General features: G+C 43.6%; 1 protein-coding gene across 2 annotated transcripts in view; it reads left to right on the top strand.

The window, feature by feature from the left end:
* The window catches only part of LARS2 (leucyl-tRNA synthetase 2, mitochondrial), a 70,745-nt gene that overhangs the window by 42,747 nt on the left and 9,448 nt on the right, over positions 1 to 18,550 (top strand). For both annotated transcript variants that reach the window (XM_083467945.1, XM_083467944.1), the window contains exons 15-19: positions 881 to 984; positions 3,067 to 3,249; positions 5,820 to 5,989; positions 10,202 to 10,279; positions 12,946 to 13,057. In XM_083467945.1, the coding sequence (XP_083324071.1) occupies positions 881 to 984; positions 3,067 to 3,249; positions 5,820 to 5,989; positions 10,202 to 10,279; positions 12,946 to 13,057 (647 nt within the window). The remainder of the gene's footprint in view (positions 1 to 880; positions 985 to 3,066; positions 3,250 to 5,819; positions 5,990 to 10,201; positions 10,280 to 12,945; positions 13,058 to 18,550) is intronic.

Below are 18,550 nucleotides of genomic sequence, written 5' to 3'. Positions count from 1 at the left end.
GGCCAACCCAATGCCTATGGGAAGAGCAAGAGCTCTCTCCCATTCATAATCTTCAGCAGTTGATATTCAGAGGCAGACAGAAGATGGGGAAGACTGGGCAAATTAAAAGGGCTTCTCCTTGCCCCCAAAGTCAGTGTGCTTGGTACCAGGCAGTTTTCCATAGGGAGGATATTCCAAATTTGGGGAGTGACCCCCAAGGAAGCTTGATCTTCAGTCACTACCTGCCTCTCCTCCAGAGGCAGGGGACCCAAAGGAGGGTCCATGCAGGTTTTCTTTGGTGGGGGGAGGTTGTCCCAAACCATTTGACTACTGCCATGCTCCCTTTGGTTGACACACAGAGAACAAAAGTAGAGTGAGGCCAGCTTTTTGGAGATGGGTGCAAATTTCAGGGGGGCTCAAGATCTCTGCTCCTGGAGTATTCAGCCTGATGTTCCATCACCAAAACTTACATGTATACAGTATGTTGAAAGTATGTTCCGACTGTTACTTTCATATATTTTTTTTTTAAAAAATAATGTTTATTAAAATTTCACAAACAATGAAAAGTTTCAAAATTTAAACATAAGAAAGGCTACAAAAATGAAAAAATACAAAAACAAAACACATAAAAAATACACAATAAAAAACAGTTAACAAAAGAAGGTAAAGAAGAAAGGAAAGGAAAGAAAAACCAAAAAAACAAAGCAGAAAATAGATTAGTATTTTCATATCTTATACTTCATTCACTAGTTTCTTGACCTCCTCACACCTCCCATCTTGGATTCCAGTTCAAAAATTAAATTCAGCAAGTCCTTACCCTCTAGCATTTATCCTCACTCAAGATATTAACCTATTATAAATAAATGTTACTTTCAGCAGAATTATTTTTATTTGTCCTCAGAGAGCCTTTTCATAAACTCTTAGTTCAAGGTATTGTCAAGAATCGGACTTTCAGGCTAGCAACAACTGGGCAGTATTTGAAGAGAGAAGAAATTGATCTTACTGGTAAGTGAGTCTGTTATGGGCATTGCATTCCTTTAGCTATATCCTAAAAAATCAAATGACCAGTTTTGGGGAAGATCATTTTGCAGAGTACATAGAACTTGGCAACAACAGGTAGCTGGTTCTATCAATTATAGCGGTGGTACCGTGGCTCAAAAACCAATATTTGATCTTATTCTGCTGGGTTTCCCTCAGTGAGATCACAGACCCACTCCAAGCTAGTCCATTAAACCTCTGAACAATTTCCACAATATTTCTGTGGACAAGGCTTTCTAGCTTTCCAAATCTTGCTGTAATCATATTAAGGGAAGAAATAGACTGCACACACTGATGCTAGAACTGAGTTGACTATAACAATATATGATGCTGTTTTGGTCAGTGGAATAGGCAAGGCTTTCATATATCTAGCAAGGTATTCCCGGTAGATGATTGTGGATAGCTGAATAGCATTTTATATGTTTATCTGGAAAAGAGTACTGCAGATTTTGGTCTGATGTCTGTTCCTATATTTTACGTATGGATGAAGCAGATGTAAATTATTTGGAGTGTTCATGCATTGAACCGGAAGCATGATAAGTGGAATTGAAACTCATTTGCTCTTCCGCTCCCTGCTACTTCCTTCTAACATCCGAAGCACTGACTTACATAAAAGCATTGTTTTGTGAAGGACATCCACCAGGATGTTTGAAAGATGTTCCTCTTCTCAGTCCCTAGAAGACAGTTGCTTTGGATCAGGGAGAGCTAACCCTGGGGAGAGCATTCCACAAACAGGGAGCCTTGGTGCCTTTGAGAATTAAAAGGTCAAAGCCAGCATTTTGAATTGAGCCTGGAAACTAATTGGCAGCCAGTGCGTCCAGTGCAGTCGGGCCAGGACTATTGTATTTTTCACCCTATAGGACGCACCGGCCTATAGGACGCACCTAGTTTTTGGGGGGGGGAATCAAAGGAAAAAAATTTATTTCCCCCCCAGGTTTGTGCAGCCATCCCCAAGCAAGAAGAGGGAGACGGAGCGCTCCGTCTCCCTCTTCTGCCTTCAGGGACAGCCTCCCTAGCCTCTGTGGGGCAGCGCACTCCGCTGCCCTGCAGAGGCTTTGCGCAGCCAGTGGCATAGCGTGGGTTGTCAGCACCCGGGGCAAGGCAGGTAATTTGCGCCCCCTAACCCGTGGATTTGAGCCCCCTAACCCATGGATTTGCGCCCCCTAACCCCCAGATGTTGCGCCCGGTGCGGCCAGCCCCCCTGCACCCCCACGCTACGCCACTGCGCGCAGCCATTCCCAAGCTAGAAGAGGGAGACGGAGCGCTCCGTCTCCCCCTTCTGCCTTCAGGGACAGCCTCTCTAGCCTCCGTGGGGCAGCGGCTTGCCAGCCGCCAGCCTCCAGATCAGGTCGGGGAATAGCGGGGTGGCGGCACTCCGCCTCCCCGCTATCCCGCGAGCTTGTGGGGCTGGCGGGGTGGGGAGAAGCAAGCTTGCTTCTCCCCCCCGCCAACCTCCAGATCAGGTCGGGGAATAGCAGGGTGGCGGCTCTCTGCCTCCCCGCTATCCCGCGAGCTTGTGGGGCTGGCGGGGTGGGAGAGAAGCAAGCTTGCTTCTCCTCCCCGCCAGCCTCCAGATCATGTCGGGGAATAGCAGGGTGGCGGCTCTCCGCCTCCCCGCTATCCCGCGAGCTTGTGGGGCTGGCGGGGTGGGGGAGAAGCAAGCTTGCGGATAGCTTCCTGAAGCCTGGAGAGCGAGAGGGGTCGGTGCGCACCGACCCCTCTCACTCTCCAGGCTTCAGCGAAAGCCTGCATTCGCCCCATAGGACGCACACACATTTCCCCCTTATTTTTGGAGAGGAAAAAGTGCGTCCTATAGGGCGAAAAATACGGTATATCCTCAAATTGTCCTGCCTCCGAGAGCAACCTGGCTGCCAAATTCTGTACCACCTGAAGTTTCCAAACTGTTTTCAGAGGCAGCCCCACATACAACATGTTGCAGCAATCTAATTGTGTATTATAGTTGTGTGAGAAGGAATTGGAAGCAACCAGTTCTTCTTTAAACATATAGAGCAAAAGCAGTTTTTTTTAAATGTGTTGTTCTGTGTTTAGGTCCTGAACCTGTTCACTTAAAAACCAAAGAGAAGCTACAAGTGATGTGGGAAAAAATGAGTAAATCCAAGCACAATGGTATAGAGCCTGAAGAAATGGTCCAGAAGTATGGAATTGATACAGTCAGACTCTACATCCTGTTTGCTTCTCCTCCAGAGCAGGACATCTTGTGGGATGCAAAGAGTAAGGCACCCTCCCAGCACCCAAATTCTTCTTTTTCCTTGATTTGTGTTTGTACAAAATGCCTTTGAGGACTTAGATCAGGGGTCGGCAAGGCTTACCGGCCATGGGCTGGATCACTCCCGCGGAGATCGTCCGTGGGCCAGACTGGAGCAGTGCGACGCCGGAAATTGCTTCTGCGATTGCTTCTTTCATTTTGGGCTTTAAATTGAACGCCTGAGTTGTTGAAATTGCTGAAGTCAAATTCATATAGCCTTTTGGGGGTGGGGGGGAACACAAGGCTTCCAAAAGCAGTGTGATGCCGGAAATCGCGTCTGCACATGTCTGCGTTGTCGGAAATCGCGCATGCGCAGAAGCGATTTCCGGTATCTGTGCGTGTGCAGACGCGATTTCTGTCGCTGCTTGGTGAGTCCCCACACCACGCTGCGCCGGTTTAGCGCAGAGCGTGGGGGACTCAACCAGCTGGCGGCTCGGTTCAGGGGCAACTCGTGGGCCGGATCTGGCCCACAGGCCACACGTTGCCGACCCCTGACTTAGATGTTGACAAAACCCGCAGATTGATCTAGACAGTGCTTTTCACTTTGGCCAAAATATCTCTTTTTAGGGGTTTTTTTATAGTTACAGTAGTACCTTGGTCTCAGACTTAATCCATTCTGAAGTCCGTTTCAAAACCAAAGCGTTCCAAAACCAAGGTGTGCTTTCCCATAGAAAGTAATGCAAAATGGATTCATCCATTCCAGATTTTTAAAAACAACCCCTAAAACAGCAATTTAACATTAATTTTACTATCTAACAGGACCATGGATCCATAAAATGAAAGCCATAGACAATGTACTGCAGTCATACAATCCATCAGTCAGTAGTGGATCTGGGTCTACACAGTCACAAAAACAAAGCAAAAAAGCTGCAAAAACAAAAATGCAAAATAAATAGCAAAAAGAGACAGACCTCAGTGTAACACTCAAATTGGAAGCGTGGCGCTCAAAACGGAAGTGTGGCACTCAAAACTGAGCACGTTCGGCTTCCAAATAAAGTTCGCAAACCAGAACACTTACTTCCAGGTTTGCAGTGTTTGGGTTCCAAGTTGTTTGAGAACCAAGGCTCCACTGTACTGCTTTTGCAGTTTTACTACAATACATGCTATCTGTGAATTGTCATAGGAACAAGCATAATCTACGTCCAGTTGTTTCTAAATTGTGATGAGTTCAGGGGTGACATAGGACATCTGTGATCAGACCGTCCCTGCGGGTTATCCCAATCTAAATTTCCCTCTGAAGCTTCTGTTAGCACCGGTGTGGAAAAAATGTGAACAGAAAAGATACCTGTAATTTCGCCCCTGCTGCTAGTTTAATGACAGCTTGGCGGGGGGGGGGTGTTGTTTAGATCAAGAAAACTACATGAAGAGAAGGGTTAACTTGCCCACCCTGTCCCCAGCTCCACTTCTGTGATCAAAACCAAGGCTTCTTGCATCTGCTTTAACATTCATTTTTAATAAGTTGGGAGATCGGATTCCAGATCTCCTATGTTATAACCTGTTTCCGCCTTTTAGAATCTTGCGCTGTTGTGATGTGCTTTGCTTTTTTTCCATGGCAGATTTGCAATTGGCAGAGTTAAAAAGAAAAAGCAGTGATTGTTTGCTTTCTGTTTTGAAGACATTTTGGATACTATATGAGGGATGAGCATTAACGATACTTTCAGAGAGGGTTTTTACAATGTCAGATGGGATGACCCAGTGACCCTAGTCCACCGTCTGTGCTGATCCTTACTCATTCTAATGGCAGACAGGGTCAAGCTACCAGTATATCATCGCAAGTGGGAGACAGTTTTATTCTATTTTTATTTGAAAAGTGGCTGAATTCAAAATGAGCACGTGTTGTGCAAACTGTTGTACTATCTCTATTTTTCCTTCCAGTTTAGCACTCCAGAGATACCATCTGGACAATAACACCTGCCTGTTGGATTTTCTCTTTCTAATCTAGTCTTTAGATTGCTTCTTTCATTTTGGGCTTTAAATTGAACGCCTGAGTTGTTGAAATTGCTGAAGTCACATTCATATAGCCTTGTCGGGATGGGGGAAACACAAGGCTTCCAGAAGCACAGAGCCCACACATGGGAGAGGAGCAGGATTGCACCCATGCTCTGGTGAGCAACCTGGCTGCTGAATTCTGCACCGGCAGCCTTTATCTTTGCTCTTCAAGTTGCACCACTTGAAGCTGCATCTGCTTTGACCTCTCTGGTGAGAGAGTACTTGTGTTTGTCCTCACTTTACGTCAGTGGTGGAAGGGACCTTCTCTGTTAAGGCATTTCTGTCACCAGGCATTCAGCCTAAAAACAAAAAGGAAAGTACTTCTGAATATTTCAGATATAAAGTGTAGCTGCCATAGCAATAAGGTAGTGAGTTTATTTTACTCCGTTTGCAAGTTGTATGTTAAAGTATTGCTAGCTTCAAAACTGTTAAATGCTGACTAATTAAAAGGGAGAGAACTCTTTGTCTCACTTATTTTTCTCCCTCTGAAAATGTTATCTTAACTCGTGCTAATGAAAACCTCTCTCTCCTGTCATTTTTCATTCAGCTGATGCAATCCCTGGGGTGGAAAGATGGCAATCTCGCCTCTGGAACTTAGCAACCAAATTTATTGAAGCTAGGAATTCTGGAACTCTGCCAAGTCCACAGCTACTGAATCAGAAAGAGAAAGCTGAAGCCAAGCGTATCTGGGAGCAGAAGAACAGCACTGTCTCTGAGGTTAGAAAGAATTCTGGCTATTCTAAGAATGATGGAGTCATTTTTGTTGTTAGTGATGTTGTCACACTAAGCTTTAACAATATAATGTTCTTTTTATTTTAATAGAATATAGTGGGGAGTGTTATAACCCCCCCAACCCACTCACCCTCGTTACCGTTAAATGGATAGTGGTAATATGTAAGTTTGGACCCGTCACACCAAGAAGCAGGGGAAGTCACGCCAAAGTCACAGTTTGGTTTGCCATCTTGATTCAAAATGGCGACCTTCATGCCAGGTTTGGTGACAGTATCTCAAGAGGCAACCAAACCTATACCCCCAAATGGGTAAAGTCACACCAAAGTGATGTGTCAGTCTACCATCTTGATTCAAAATGGTGGGCGGCATCCAAACATCAACAAAAAATGCTGTCCCCACCTCAGAAACCTTTGTGCCGAGTTTGGCGACAATCTCTTAAAAGGCAGCTGAACCCATAGAGAACAAACAAATGGACAGACAGACAATTCACCTTCCAAGATACAGTGGTGCCTCGCAAGACGAAAAGAATCCGTTCTGTGATTCTCTTCGTCTAGCGGTTTTTTTCGTCTTGCTAAGCAAGCCCATTGAAGGATTAGCGGATTAGCGCTATTAGCGGCTTTTAGAGGCTTTTAGAGGCTTATCTGCTGATCGGATCAGCTGATAAGCGGCTTAGCGCTATTAGCGGCTTTTAGTGGCTTATCTGCTGATCGGATCAGCTGATAAGCGGCTTAGCGGCTTAGCGGCTTAGAAAAGGGGGGGGAGGGGGAAAAAACCAGCAGGAACTCGCAAGACATTGTTGTCTTGCGAAGCAAGCCCATAGGAGATTCGTTTTGCGAAGTGAGTTTTCCGTCTTGCGAGGCACCACTGTATATAGTAGATTAGTCTTCTGATTATTTTTCTCTACTGCTTTTAAAACTCCCTCCTTTTTCAGCCAGGGAAAGTAAATGTGACTCCATAATGGCATTTGATAATGATCCCCGCTCCCCAGATGTGAAAAAAGCTAGAAGTGTTATAAAGCAATATAGAGGAATTGTCTCTCTGCATTTATAAAGACTAAGTTGTTGCTCTGCAGGTAATATACCAATGTTACGCTCTATAAATTCCATAAGTGCTTCCATTTCTTCTGTTTTGTGTGGCACAGCTTGAAGCACCGATAAAGAAAGCAAGAACAGTTTCTAAAATGCTGCTGGATGGTGATAATCCTTATCCCGCTGCACAGCCAGGCAAACTTAGATCTACCATACATCATCTTTATTTTAAAAGCGGAAGATAAACATCTAGCAGTAACTTCCTTGGAAGCCTACTCAGTGTTAATTATTTGAGACAGTTTCCAGAGGGGTTAGTTTTCTTCACCAGAAACAGATTCTTGTGGCACCTTAAAGACCAACAAATTTATTGTGGCATAATTTTTTACAAACTAATGTTGACATAGGCTTTCATAAACTACCGTCCACTTAGATTACGTCATAATGAATTTGTTAGGCCCTAAGGTGCCACAAGAGACTGTTTGAGAAAAGACACAGCCATTCTGCCTCTTCCAGCACCTACTGGAGAACAAATGATTTAATAAGGCACAGTGTTTTCAAATTTATCACATTCAGGTTTCACTTCTACATCTTCCTCTGGCCTGCGCACGTTATGCCAGACCCCACTCAAAAGGAAATCATTTGGTCTAGATACCTGTGGCTGTGGCATGGTCTCCTACCAGTGTGTGAAGAATTAAACAGTGCCATACAATATAGGTTTTGATAGCATAACGTTGGATCTTGGCTGTATGGGCAAGACGAAACCATCAAGTAGAGATCTGATTCTGGAGGATGACAACAGTTCTGAACTACACTAGAGAGAATTACTGGTTTGATAAACTGAGTAAGGATTTTTCAGTGGTGAATCTTGAGGAGATGAATGAACATAATCATCATCAACAACAACAACAACAACAACAAAACAATATTTATACCCCATCCATCTGGCTGGGTTTACCCAACAAAATATTAAAAACACGATAAAACATCAAACATTAAAAACTTCCCTAAACAGGGCTGCCTTCAGATGTCTTCTAAAAGTCAGGTAGTTGTTTATCTCCTTCACATCTGATGGAAGGGCATTCCACAGGGCGGGTACCACTACTGAGAAGGCCCTCTGCCTGGTTCCATGTAACCTCACCTCTCGCAGTGAGGGAACCGCCAGAAGGCCCTTGGAGCTGGACCTCAGTGTCCAGGCTGAACGATGAGGGTGGAGACGCTCCTTCAGGTATACTGGGGCGAGGCCGTTTAGGGCTTGAAATGTGAGCACCAACACTTTGAATTGTACTTGGAAATGTACTGGGAGCCGGTGTAGGTCTTTCAGGACCAGTGTTATATGGTCCCAGTGGCCTCTCCCAGTCACCAGTCTAGCTGCCGCATTCTGGATTAGTTGCAGTTTCTGGGTAACCTTCAAAGGTAGCCCCACGTAGAGCACATTGCAATAGTCCAAGCGGGAGATAACCAGAGCATGCACCACTCTGGCAAGACAGTCTGCGGGCAGGTAGGGTCTCAGCCTGCGTACCAGATGGAGCAGGTAAACAGCTGCCCTGGACACATAATTGATTTGCGCCTCCATGGACAGCTGTAAGTCCAAAATGACTCCCAGGCTGCGTAACTGGTCCTTCAGGGGCATAATTACACCATTCAAGACCAGGGAGTCCTCCAAACCAGCCCGCCCCCTATCCTCCCAAAACAGTACCTCTGTCTTGTCAGAATTCAACCTATGAAGCCTATCAAAGATGTGTTTTCAGTCAGTTTGTGGTTGAATCCTCATGATCGTTTATGCCTATGTGCATAAAGTATTGTACCTATACTTTGTACCTATAATAATATATAATTTATCTACAATAATATATATTTTACACAAAATTGTACTTGAGGCCAGTATGTAATCGGGAATCTTCTTATGAAGCAAGTCTTTCCAGGGAGGCACAAGTAGTTGTTTTTGACTGTCCAAATCCATGTTTGTGAATGTTTTGCCAGGATTCAAGGAACTAATTCAGGTTTGCCCAGATTTCTTTAGAGAAATTTTCTATAGAAATTTGTCTTGAGAAATATTCAAGCTTAATTAAAATAAAAATGGTATAGCTCAAGCTGCTTTTGAAACCTTCCTCCACTTTAGAATTATTTTGTACATTTGCTAGTATGGGACTAATCCTAGTCATACACTATAGGTATTTTCATACTACAGTGGTGCCTCGGGTTAAGTACTTAATTCGTTCCGGAGGTCCGTTCTTAACCTGAAGCACCACTTTTGCTAATGGGGCCTCCTGCTGCTGCCGTGCCGCTGGAGCACGATTTCTGTTCTCATCCTGAAGCAAGGTTCTTAACCCGAGGTACTATTTCTCGGTTAGCGGAGTCTGTAACCTGAAGCGTATGTAACCTGAAGCGTATGTAACCCGAGGTACCACTGTAGTCGTTCATCTATAGAGATCTTAGGATGAAGGAGTGTTTATAAATACTTTTAATAAATAAGTATGAATATAATAATGTCTATAACAATACTATTATAACTTTCATACAGATTGTCTGTTAAGATAGTTTTATACAATTCATGCAGGTCCCGCTATCAGATTGCTTGTTATCTGAACACAAAGGATTATCCCCAAACCTTGCTCCACAAAGGGTTGACTCAGATACCCAAACAGCTGGGGTTTGCCCATTCCCTTACTTGTTTCTGTTGCGCTGGTCGACAGCAGCTATTTTTCAGGGAGAAACCATTGGTAGAAGAGAGATTGGACATAACAATTTTTCTTGTAGGGCTTTTGCGGATTGGCTGCAGCAGTTTCAAGCAGAAAGCATGGAGAGAGGAAGCATGGATGCAAAATGTTCCCATGGGAAATAATAGAAATCATCAGCTCATTATGTGAATGTTTGCCTAATGACCCATTTCATGAGAACTCATTGTGTTCTGATAGTGGTACCTGCCTGTATATAGAACCAGTTCTGTAATTAAAAATGGACAGAAGGACTGGTCGGGATTAAAAATGTGTTGGATCAATAAATTTCTGTTTTGACTACCCCATTGCATTTCTATTTCCAGCGTTTATGCAGCAGCACCCTGTTCGTTTCAATAAAGGGATGCCTAGACATTGTTTAAATAAGCAAGAATTGCAGAGCTGTAGTAAATTGAATTAACCAAAGAGAGAACATTTTTCTTTTGTGCAATTAGGTAACCGAATTCTTCCAGGATGATTTCTCATTTCATACCGCAATTGCTCGACTGATGGGCCTCAGTAACACTTTGTCAGTGAGTATACCATGTAAATTATCATATTTTAATAACTTCTTTTACGGTACTGATGTGCACTACAGATAGGGTGCAGCTGGTGGTTTAAATGCTCTAAAAGCTTAGTTTTTGTATTTCCCTAAGATCATTTTTATCCATAGTGCATTTTTTCCTGTTAATTTGGAATGTTTGAAATCCTCCTTTTTAGAATTGCTTAAATATGGCATTCCCAGTATCATGAAGACCAGTAATAATCTAATATCTTAACAAATCTTCATCCTTGTTAATATTGTAAATTAGAACATATATTACGGTCTGTTTTGTTTCCCCTACCTTGGAAAACAATTGTTTTGTTTTACCTTTTGAAGAGGTAAGACAGCTGTTGACTATATCACCTGGCAAAGATTGTACATGTTGAAACTGAAACTACAGTTTCCTTGGGTCTAATTTAATAACAAGGCCTTTCTCTATAGGCCATGTGTTCACACTCTTAACAGATTGGTGGGTACAGCATAAAACCTAAGAGCATTTAAGTAGTGTGATAGCACAGTTTTTAATCTGCATTTGAGAATATCGACTATCACACCCACCTGAAACCAGGAAGTAGGAAAGCTAAGATTAGAAGAAGCCCAAGAAGGTTTACTTCATCAGAAAGCAGTGAAATCTGTTCTTATTTCACTTTTGAAATGATCTTTAGTAGTAACTGTAGTAGACACCCACAGCATTACTTAAAGGAGTCTGATGATGAATGCTTCTGATAGATCTGTAGGCAGCTGTCAAACAAGTTGTTGGTGTGAGAGGATTCCTAGAAGGAATGTCAACCTGCCAGCGAGGCTTTTCACAGGATGAGGGCTTGCTGTGCGGTTAGGTGGGAGATTATGTGCATTTAATAAATGGATTTTATTTCTTAATTGTTGCACACAACCGGCATACCTCCTCTGAAGCTAACAAATTGAGAACCTTACACTTTCCATGTACTTGGCCATGGCACCGTATTATGCACCTGGGGAAAACGTGCATCTTCAGCCAATCAGAACCTCTTTTGCTATTCTGATTATTGAGTAGAATACAGATGCAGAGTATCAGAGGCACCTCTTGTTTTCATGTTAATTACAGTGGTGCCTTGCAAGACGAAAATAATCCGTTCTGTGATTCTCTTCATCTAGCGGTTTTTTTGTCTTGCAAAGCAAGCCCATTGACGGATTAGAGGATTAGTGCTATTAGCGGCTTTTAGCGGCTTTTAGCGGCTTATCGGATCAGCTGAAAAGTGGCTTAGCGGCTTAGAAAAAGGGGGGGGAAGGAAAAAAAACCCGCAGGAACTCGCAAGACCTTTTCGTCTTGCGAAGCAAGGCCATAGGAGATTCGTTTTGCGAAGCACCTCCAAAACGGAAAACTCTTTCGTCTAGCGAGTTTTCCGTCTTGCGAGGCATTCGTCTTGAGGGGCACCACTGTACAAGCAAGACAACTGTCTATTCTAGTCACTCTTTGCACTTTTTAATTGTATTTATTTAGAACTGGAGAGCACAGCAGGATACATCTAACCACAAACATCTGATTGATTGATTGATTAGTTTATATACCGCCCTTCATCCAAAGATCTCAAGATGATTTACAGCATAAGATGTAAAATAAAACCACAAAGTACATAATAAAATGAGAACAAAAATAAAACAAACCCATAATCGCACCCACAGGTAGCAAGCAAGGCTGTTGCCCTGCAGCGATGCCTTTTCCCCCTTTCTGTGCATTCTTTAGAATGGGCTTGTGTATCTTCAAATCCCCACTTGGCCATGAAGCTCACTGGCTGACCTGGGGCTGCTCAGTGTCTCTTAAGCTATCCTATCTTACAGAATTATTGCAATGACGCGGGTGGCGCTGTGGGTTAAACCACAGAGCCTAGGACTTGCCGATCAGAAGGTTGGCGGTTCGAATCCCTGCGACGGGGTGAGCTCCCGTTGCTCGGTCCTGCTCCTGCCAACCTAGCAGTTTGAAAGCATGTCAAAGTGCAAGTAGATAGATAGGTACCGCTCCAGTGGGAAGGTAAACAGCATTTCCGTGTGCTGCTCTGGTTCGCCAGGAGCGGCTTAGTCATGCTGGCTACATGACCCAGAAGCTGTACGCCGGCTCCCTCGGCCAATAAAGCGAGATGAGCGCCGCAACCCCTGAGTCGGCCACGACTGGACCTAATGGTCAGGGGTCCCTTTACCTTTACCTTTAAAAGGGGGGGAACCTCAAGCTTCTTTGAGGAAAGGCGAGATATAAATGTAATAAAAAAATAATGCCCAACAACTAACATTTGTTTTCCATTGCCAAAAGAAATGGTGACCCTTGGAAAACTCCCTCTCCTACAGCTCTGCATCTGGGTTTTTTTAAGGCTAACCCTGTAGCTTTATCTAGGGGGGAAAGAGCTGGAATACTGACAAAGAGTCCAAGCAAAGCATAGACCCAGCCAGAGTTATCCATCTTGCCTAGCTTATCTCTCGCATTTACAAACGGAATTATGAATTTATTTAGTACTACAGCAGTGAATTCCAGTTTCCAATGTACTTTTTGAGGCTCTAATCCTATAAGCTGATCTTTTACTTTCATACTGTCATTTTTCTTCATGAGTGGCTGCTTTATGAAGTGTTTACATTTTACAATCCATTCTTCTCCCTCCCTCCCTTTCTTTCTTTTTTTTCTTGCAGCAAGCCTCACAGCCGGTTGTTCTTCACAGTGCAGAATTTGAAGATGCTTTGGCAACTCTCTTTGTCATGCTTGCCCCGATGGCCCCCCACATAAGTTCAGAGATCTGGAAAGGTAACTTGCCCCATTGTGGGCTTGTTTGTTTGTTGCTACCACTGTGATGAAGAAGGAAAAAACTGCAAGGAAAGCTCTGCATTCGTGACTTAAACAATTTGATTGCACCTGAATGAAACTGTTTGGGGTTAGAGGCAACGAATATCTGTGAATAATTGTTACAGGGGTCATTTTTAGCCTTTCTGACATAAGGATGCTGTTCATAGTATGAAATTGTTTTAAAATAAATAAAAGATAGTGTTTGCATATACAGTGGTACCTCAGGTTAAATACTTAATTCGTTCCGGAGGTCTGTTCTTAACCTGAAACTCTTCTTAGCCTGAAGCACTACTTTAGCTAATGGGGCCTCCTGCTGCCGCTGCGCCACCAGAGCCCGATTTCTGTTCTCATCCTGAAGCAAAGTTCTTAACCTGAAGCACTATTTCTGGGTTAGCGGAGTCTGTAACCTGAAGCGTATGTAACCTGAAGTGTATGTAACCTGAGGTACCACTGTACTACTGTGGGGGGGGCAGGCACTCTCTGCGCAGCTTCTCACAATGCAAAGCAGAGGTGTCTGTCCAGGAAGTCGGGTTGCACAGAGACACTGGGCATTGGAAGGATGCTGAGAGCATTCCAGAGCATAGCAAAGGCAGCTTTCGGGAGCGTTTGCTCTCGGGCGCAGAGGAGGCAAAGAGAAAATGAGGATCATGAGGGGCAGGGGTGCCAACTTGAATAAAATGGGGGGGGGAGCCAGGTAAGCCACGCCCCACATAAACAATCACAAGATGCAGTGCCCGGGCACTATTTGAATGGCCACGCCCATCAACTTGGGGGCGGCCCCTTCAAATATTTCATGGGGAGCCCCAAGAGACCTCATCCCTTAGGAGTTGGTTTCTATGATGAGGGAGGAAGGAGGAAGTGTTAGAGAGAAAAGAGAGTATTTGAGGTGGAGGAAAGTAAAGCAATGGAGCGAAAAGTGGTCTGAGACTGCTTACCACCAGTAGGTGGGCCAGTAAAAGAGGAGAAGGAAAGATGGAATGGGCTGGGATGCTGAATCATAAAAAGCAGGAGGCTGTCCAGAGATGAAAAGGGGAGTAACAAAGAGGAGTTGGGTCCTCAATAGAAGGTCCTTTACAAAGAAGGGACCACCTAGGGTTCTGGGATCTTAGGTAGGGGAACGCTGACAATCAGATTTCATAGAGTGGTTCTTGGACAAAAAGCAACACTGAAGCATCCATAAAATTAATACAGCCGCATAAACTAAACCAACAAATAAACAGGAAATAATAATAATAATAATAATAATAATAATAATAATAATAATAATAATAATTATTATTATTATTATTATTATTATTATTATTATTATTATTTATTATTTATACCCCGCCCATCTGGCTGGGTTTCCCCAGCCACTCTGGGCGGCTTCCAACAGAACACTAAAATACAATAACCTATTAAACATTAAAAGCTTCCCTAAACAGGGCTGCCTTCAGGTGTCTCCTAAAAGTTTGGTAGTTATTTTTCTCTTTGACATCTGGTGGGAGGGCATTCCACAGGGCGGGTGCCATTACCGAGAAGGCCCTCTGCCTAGTTCCCTGTAACTTGGCTTCTCGCAATGAGGGAACCGCCAGAAGGCCCTCGGCGCTGGACCTCAGTGTCCGGGCAGAACGATGGAGGTGGAGACGCTCCTTCAGGTATACTGGACTGAGGCCGTTTAGGGCTTTAAAGGTCAGCACAAAGATTAAGCAAAGCCCACATAAGAACCAGAACAGAAAAGAGCTAAATTCTGAACCTTTGTCAGTAAGGGTCTTTGTCACAGTAAAAACTGTTGTTGGTGCTTTAAAGACTGGTACACTAGTTTGGCCTCCACTTTCATTGAACGCTCACTTTATTGGAGTGTGGGTTGTGGTCTGCAGAACTTTGACACAGTAAATGTGTTAGTCTTTAAAGGGCTTTAGATTCTGTTGCTGCTGCTGCTACAGACTAATGCAGTTATCCCTCTGGGTACTGCAGCTGCAACAGTTCTTGCAAAACCCCCCTTTCTCCCCTTCTTTTGGACATCTCAGCCCACTCTTCTCCTTCTCCTGTGGCTCTTTCACATCCGTATTGGCTTGGTCTAGTCATTTAATGTAACGTAATGTGAAAGCTCTGTTTTGCTGCCCCTTTGACTTCTCGGAGTCCCTTTAGGGATAGGGAGGTAGACCAAAATAAGTAAAAGAAAATAATGAAGTAGCTGTACAGGAAATCTTGTGGGGGGGGTGGGGGGGGAGCCTAAGAATAAAATATCTGTCTCCTTAAAACTCAGTGGAATAAATACTTTGCCTTCCACATTAGGCAGAGCCTTTCTTGTTGCATGGCAAGCACTCTCCTGGTGCACAGCCTCGATTTGTTCTGTCTTCCAGGAGTAGATGAAAAAACTGTCTCAGTTCACGTCTTTTACTTTTCTGGGTTGTGAGAACCGCTAGTGTCCCACTCCAGCAGCTCCTTGTCCATGGGATGGGCATGCTGAGCATCTAAAACTCTGCGCTTAAGAGGGGTCCTAAGCACACGGGGACCTATTTAATTGGAAGATCCTGCCACATCCATACACACACCCATTCCATGATTAAAATGGAGGTTATTCCCCATTTGTTGTCATCGGCCATTGTTGTCATCTTTGCTCATCACAAAATACATTTGAGATTGTCCAGCTAGCACAAGCTATTTAAAGAGAAAATCTTAAAAGAGAAATCGTAAATGTATTTTTTGTGATGAGCAAAGATTACCCGTGATGCTAGCGAGACCAGCTTAGAGAGGGGATTGTTTTGTTTGTATTTTACCCACCTATCATTTTTCTCCTTCCTCGCGTACATCTCCATCACTAATCTTACTGTAGCTTCTTTATTTCGGGCCCCTGGTTTGACTGTATATTTTGAACAACCCACAGATCTTGTATGCTCTGGCCGTGCAGAGGCAGGCGGTAAACGGGCTGAATTCGCTCGATATTCTATTTATTTAAATTTCTCGACCACCCTTCATCCAAGGATCACAGGTCGATTTACAGCGTAAAAACACAAAAATACACGCCATCGTGACCAACACAAACAATACCCTCTCCCCACTTTAAAAGGCCATAGATGGCTTACATAGTCAAAGGAGTTAACTGGTTATTTCTACACCCCCTGCTCCCATGAGGAAAATGAACCCACCAATCTTGGTGTTCTTCTTGTGCAAGAGTTAGGGCACAAAGGGAGGGGAGATGGCAGGTCTTAAGCAGCGATGCTGCAGGATGGCTTTGCCTTTAAGGTAGCTGGGCACTTCTCAACATCTTTATAATTGTATTTATTCAGTATGTTTTTTAATACTTGAATCTCATTGGTTGTTGAAAGATTTTGTTGTTTAGTCATTTAGTTGTGTCCGACTCTTCGTTACCCCATGGACCAGAGCACGCCAGGCCCTCCTGTCTTCCACTGCCTCCCGCAATTTGGTCAAACTCATGCTGGTAGCTTCGAGAACACTGTCCAACCATCTCGTCCTCTGTCGTCCCCTTCTCCCTGTGCCCTCCATCTTTCCCAACATCAGGGTCTTTTCCAGGGAGTCTTCTCTTCTCATGAGGTGGCCAAAGTATTGGATCTGTCCTTCCAGTGAGCACTCAGGGCTGCTTTCCTTAAGAATGGAGAGGTTTGATCTTCTTGCAGTCCATGGGACTCTCAAGAGTCTCCTCCAGCACCATAATTCAAAGGCATCAATTCTTTGGCAATCAGCCTTCTTGATGGTCCAGCTTTTACTTCCATACATCACTGCTGGGAAAACCATAGCTTTTACTATACGGACCTTTGTTGGCAAGGTGATGTCTCTACTTTTGTTGAAATATAGGGTAGTGTTGTTGTTTTAATTTTAAAAAATGCTGCTGTGCTGCCTTAAGAAAGAGGGAGCTGGCATATACGGAATCAGCCCATTGGTCCATCTAGCTCAGTATCGCCAATGCTGATTGGCAATGGCTTTCCAGGGTTTAAGGCAGGGAGTCTCCCTCATCCCTACCTAGACACGCAGGTGATCGATAACCTGGGTCCTTCTTCACACAAAGCAGATGCTGTTCCACTGAGCTGACCTTTCCTCTGCCATGGGCTTCGAAGTGGTTTGTGCCGTCGAATGACACATGCCAGTCAAGCAGCTTACCAGTTCGAAATACCTATCTTTTAATGCAAGAGGACAGATGCTTAGATCTGTCTAGCGGTTCTCGTTCCGTAGTAGGAAATACTGATCACTGGATTTTTAATTTATTTTTTTAAAAAAAATCTGCTGGCTGAGAGAAATAGCAAACAGGAAAGCATACACTGGCATTTATCCAATCTCATATTAAGTTCTTTGAACTGCCCTCAAGATAAATGACTTTTTTGTCTTCCCAGGATTTTGTGGCAGGGAAGTGTTTACTGCATAATTCTTACATGCACAGCACATCAATAAGGAGGGGGCTATGGGAGTGCAGGCTTGTACATTATGTTTCGTACTTATTTACCCTGTGTTCCCCTTGGCTGAATTAAGTGCTATAATGTCCTTTGAGAACTTATTTCATGTTACCTTTGTGTCTTGCTCTGTTCTAGTAGCCTGCCTTGAGCTAATAGATTTTAGTGCCCCTTGTTATCCCTATGTTACTAGGAGCTTCAAATCATACTTCAAATAGCAGCCAAGCATAGCTTCTGCATAAAAAAGAATATTTTAGTTATCTGTGATCAACAGGCCTAATTTATGGGCAGATTCCCTCCTCTGCTAGGAAGAAGGAAATTCTTCAAGATAAGCCTTTCTTTTCATTTTCTGGTCATGGCATGCATCAGAAGAGCTTATGTAAACCCGTTATTGAATTTTCCCAGAGTCCTGCTCTTACCTACCATAATAGAGGGTTTAAGGCATTGTTGCTGGCATTTAAAACCCTAAACCACTAAGGGAAAGCATACCTTTCAGACAACCTCCCCCAGTACAATCAAATCTTTCCTGAAATCTTAATTTTTAATTCTCCATTTTGTGCATGGCTCAGTTTTATTTGTGATAGTTTTGGTTTTAATCTTGTGCTTATCTAATTTTTAGAAATCTTACTGAATGTCACTGTCGCATTTTTATTTTTACAGTCGTACCTTGGAAGTCGAACGGAATCTGTTCCGGAAGTCCGTTCGACTTCCAAAACCAAATCACGGCTTCTGATTAGCTACAGGACTTCCGAGTTCCAGGGCGTTCGACAACCAAGATACGACTGTATTTCAGTTGTTTAGAGGTTTTGTAATATTAAGCAACATTAAATAAACATGTGGTTTTCAGCTAAAAAAAACTATGCAACAGTTTTCTTAGTGATAGTAAAGCTTTTCAAGGAGGTTGACCATTTTGTTCAAGCTGTAACTGTACCATTGTTCAATTTAGTTGTTGAAAAGCACTTGTAACCCCCACAGCAAAATAGTTGGATTGCTTTCTAGGAAGGAAATCCACTTCAACCAGTGAACACTAAGAGAGGTTTAGAGTGTCCTGATATTTCATATTTTG

The sequence above is a fragment of the Podarcis liolepis genome, assembly GCF_965112155.1.
Source record: "Podarcis liolepis genome assembly, chromosome: 12".
In the NCBI taxonomy this organism is placed as follows: Eukaryota; Metazoa; Chordata; class Lepidosauria; order Squamata; family Lacertidae; genus Podarcis; species Podarcis liolepis.
This window is presented reverse-complemented; position numbering and strand designations above follow the sequence as displayed.